The sequence below is a fragment of the Corylus avellana genome, chromosome ca2 (genome assembly GCF_901000735.1).
Source record: "Corylus avellana chromosome ca2, CavTom2PMs-1.0".
NCBI lineage: Eukaryota > Viridiplantae > Streptophyta > Magnoliopsida > Fagales > Betulaceae > Corylus > Corylus avellana.
Genome location: NC_081542.1, coordinates 43,322,581 through 43,326,057, shown reverse-complemented (window position 1 = coordinate 43,326,057; position 3,477 = coordinate 43,322,581). Strand labels below are relative to the sequence as shown.

At 39.3% G+C, this 3,477-nt stretch overlaps 1 protein-coding gene across 1 annotated transcript; it reads right to left on the bottom strand.

Moving 5' to 3' along the window:
- Positions 1-646: 646 nt before the first annotated feature.
- LOC132169870 (F-box/kelch-repeat protein At3g06240-like) lies at positions 647-1,737 on the bottom strand. The gene is made up of 2 exons (XM_059580821.1): positions 1,643-1,737; positions 647-1,145 (listed from the first exon to the last, which is right to left on the bottom strand). The coding sequence occupies exons 1-2, from the start codon at positions 1,735-1,737 to the stop codon at positions 647-649; spliced, it is 594 nt and encodes a 197-aa protein (XP_059436804.1).
- Between the last annotated feature and the right edge of the window lie 1,740 nt (positions 1,738-3,477).

Sequence of the window (3,477 nt, the reverse complement as noted above, 5' to 3'; positions counted from 1 at the left end):
AACATCTATAGTGATTTAAAAGATTAACAACTCTTATCAACTTTTACTTCAAACAGTTCACAACCAAAATTTTCTGTTAGTAGAAGGTAGCCAGAAGCTTTTTTCTTTTTTAATGAAATTTAAAATTTCCAATATATAACTCTAAATAAATGCCATCATTAATAAGCCAAGATACTTTTAGGCATTGGATTTTATGAAAATTGGGGAAGTGCTCAAAAACATTGACCAGGCCTAATGCTATGTCATTTTTTTAATCACATCTGACCTCTAATCAAAGAGCTCAATTTTGAAAACTATGTCCAATGACCCCATCAACCACATCTACGTACCAAAACCTCTTCAAGAGTAAATTGCTATGAAATAGAAGGAAAGAAATATCAAAAAATAAACATAAACATACGGAAGAATGAAAACAAAATTCCACATGAAATGTAAAAGAAATATCATCTGCAGAATCCTTGTACTCCTTTAATCTCAAAATTCTCTCACTATTACTCCAAAAGAGTATAAATTTTTGAGAAAGACATCATTTGACAATCATAAGCAGGAAATATTATCACAACACATACGCTGCTTGAAACACGTTTGGAGCAGGTATAGAAAGATTGCCCTCAAGCATTGTCAACAACTGTTCTGCTTTTCAAATTCATTTCCTTCCGTTAACAGAAACTAGGGTCTCCATGTAAGTAACCAATTGCAACGAGTATGTTTCTCCATGAATTGGGAGATTAGTCATTTCTTTGGTTGAGGGGTCATACAAGACCATTTGTCCGTCAAGATTTTCAAAGAGCACGGCGTCATTCTTCCAAAATCCTAAAGGTCGGGGTTGTTTAAAATCTGTAAACGGTCCAATACTGAAAAGCTTAGTCCATGAGTCCTTAACACCAACTTCAAGTAACAACCATATATCATAGCAAATCTCCGACATTCCTTTATCCCAGACGAGAACTACGAGAGCGATCGATTCATTCAACACGAAAATATCTGTCCAATCTGAAAATTCATCCAAGAAAACATCATCTGGCTTCGGTGTTTTTAGGAATACCTCGTTGCTCATGTCAAATGACAAAAGATTCCCCCTATTATCACCATATGCCTCCAAAGAAGCCATCCCATTGGTGTATGTATTCATACCTCTAACAGAGCTATAAACAGGAGATATAGAAAACGGGGGAGATCAACTTTTCTCCAAGAATCGGCATTTAAGCTATATACCTCACTTTGGGCCATCTTTCCCCTTGAGTGAGATTCATAGATAGTAAGAAGATTGATTATCTTGTAGTCATTAGTTTTCGCATCGAAACCAAATCCGATACCATCAACGCCGAGTTTATGGAAAGCGGAGACGAACTGGGGTAGGTTTGATTTGGGGACAACCTTTGTTTCTTTAGTTGCAGGGTTCCATAAAACAACACGCAATGCATAGTCATCGTGGAGACAAACAAGACCATTGCAAGAACCCAAGACAAGAAACGGGGGAGGTAGAGGTTGTGAATCTAATACTTAGAGCGTTTCATAAGAAAGCGTCGATACAACATCAAAAATTTCATCGCGCATTTTAACGAGGAGGAGGGTGTTGCTGTTCTTCTTGTTGTGTTGGATGTGTTTTGTTACGAAGTTTTGGTGAGTAATGAGAGCGTACCAGGATTTGCAGACGCATTTGCATCGCAATAGAGAGACGACCGGAAGCCATAGCAGAATCTCTGTCACCAAATCTTCAGGCAATTCCTTGGCCATCAACAGCGGCTTTTGGGGAAGTGGAAATGGAATTGGGGGTTTCTGAAGGATGGTTGCGTCTGTTGGTTTTCCACGTTTCTGAAGGATGGATCCGAATTGGGGGTTTCTGAAGATGGTTGCGCGTCTGTTGGATTTCCACGTTTCTGAAGGATCGTGGGTTTCAGTTATGTTTGTGGGTCAATGCCAGGCTTTTGACTAGGCCCGAGTTAGGCCCAGCCCAATTCACAGCCTCAGCCCACAAGAGTGCTGAAACAAGCTGTGCGACTCCCACGACTGAAATGTTCTGCAAATGCTAAAAACAATAATTGTGTTGAATTATTGTTTATATATATATAAATATATATGCACGTACTCGTTTTTGTTTTTGAATAAACACGGTTTAATTAATAGAGAGAAAGCTGCCTAATAACATTCAGTATTCATGGTCAAATGAATAAGTAAAATTACTCTTCAAGAACTCATTCAAACCAACACCTTTGAGAGTATTACTAGACTTTGCACTCCCACAATTGACCTATATATGTATATATATTTCCTGAGGCATTGTTTGAGCCTATAAAAAGACTAGTGGAGGTGACACATAATCTAGATGTGTAGTGTCAATAGAGCCTCTCTTTTGTTGCATATACACCTCTTAATCAAGAATGCCATAAAGATAAGCATCGGATATATCAAGTTGTCAAATATACCAATTAAAACATACATTAAGAGCAAAAACCTAATGCACTGTGGCTGGTTTGACGATGGGGTTATAGAGATTTTGACTGTGTAATATGTGACTAGCTACGAGGATGTAACACAAATCCTCATCATCAAATGAGATGCCTGCTTCTCTTCTTGCAGTGAATTTGTTGGAATAATTCATTGATTTACATGCTCAAAATGATTATTCTTTCATCTCTCCTTCCCTGACATACCCAGAAGCTTTTACATCTCTCTCTCCCTTCCAAATTCATTCTACGAACAAGCTGAAATAGGGAGAGAAGTGAAAGAGATGGCAAGAAACGGATGGATTAATGCCGACTTTGGAAGCGGGAAGTAACACAAGGAAAAGGCATGATGGGAAACAGAGTATTATTCCAAAGTTCGAAGAAAAAGAAAATAATAAAACATCATGTGTAAGTTCAAGAAACTTCCACCGAAAGAGGAAGAAAGTTACAAGTTGCATTCAAATGCTTGCGGTAGTAGATGCGTGAACCAGATGCTATTTTGAAGGGGCTCTACTGGCTCACACCTTTGTGGGGTTGTGGTAACGGGCTCGCCTTCCCAGGCAGTAGCTATGGCTCAAACTGGACATTCCACAGCGGGTGGGAACCCCGATGGTAACGTCCAAGGGGGAAAACTACACTGGTCGCCCCTTCCCACCTTTTTAATTAGAAAAAAAAAAAAAATGCAATGATGGAATATACCAGAAAATAATATAATAAATTCCAACAAAATACCTTATATTAGGGCTGTAATCGAGCCGAGCGAGCCGGGCTTGGGGTGTGCCGAACTCGGCTCGTTTATGTTGTTTAGTAAACGAGTCGAGTCGAGTTCGAGCCGGGCTTTAAATCCACTGTCCGAACTTGACTCGTTAGGCCCAACACCTAACTCGGCTTAAGTTGGCGAGCCTAAGCAAGCTCGAGCCAAGCTCGGTTAAAAGCTTGTCGAGCTTTAAGCGGGCAGCACAAAACAGTGAATGAAACCCAGCACAAAACGGTGTCGTTTTGGGCATTAAATTTTTATTTTTATTTTATT

Coding starts and splice junctions, on each gene's coding strand:
- LOC132169870 (XM_059580821.1), bottom strand. CDS start 1,737: ATGGCCAAGGAATTGCCTGAAGATTTGGTGACAGAGATTCTGCTATGG. Junction 1,146..1,642: donor AAATGCGTCTGCAAATCCTG/GTACGCTCTCAT, acceptor TCCTGTTTATAG/CTCTGTTAGAGGTATGAATA.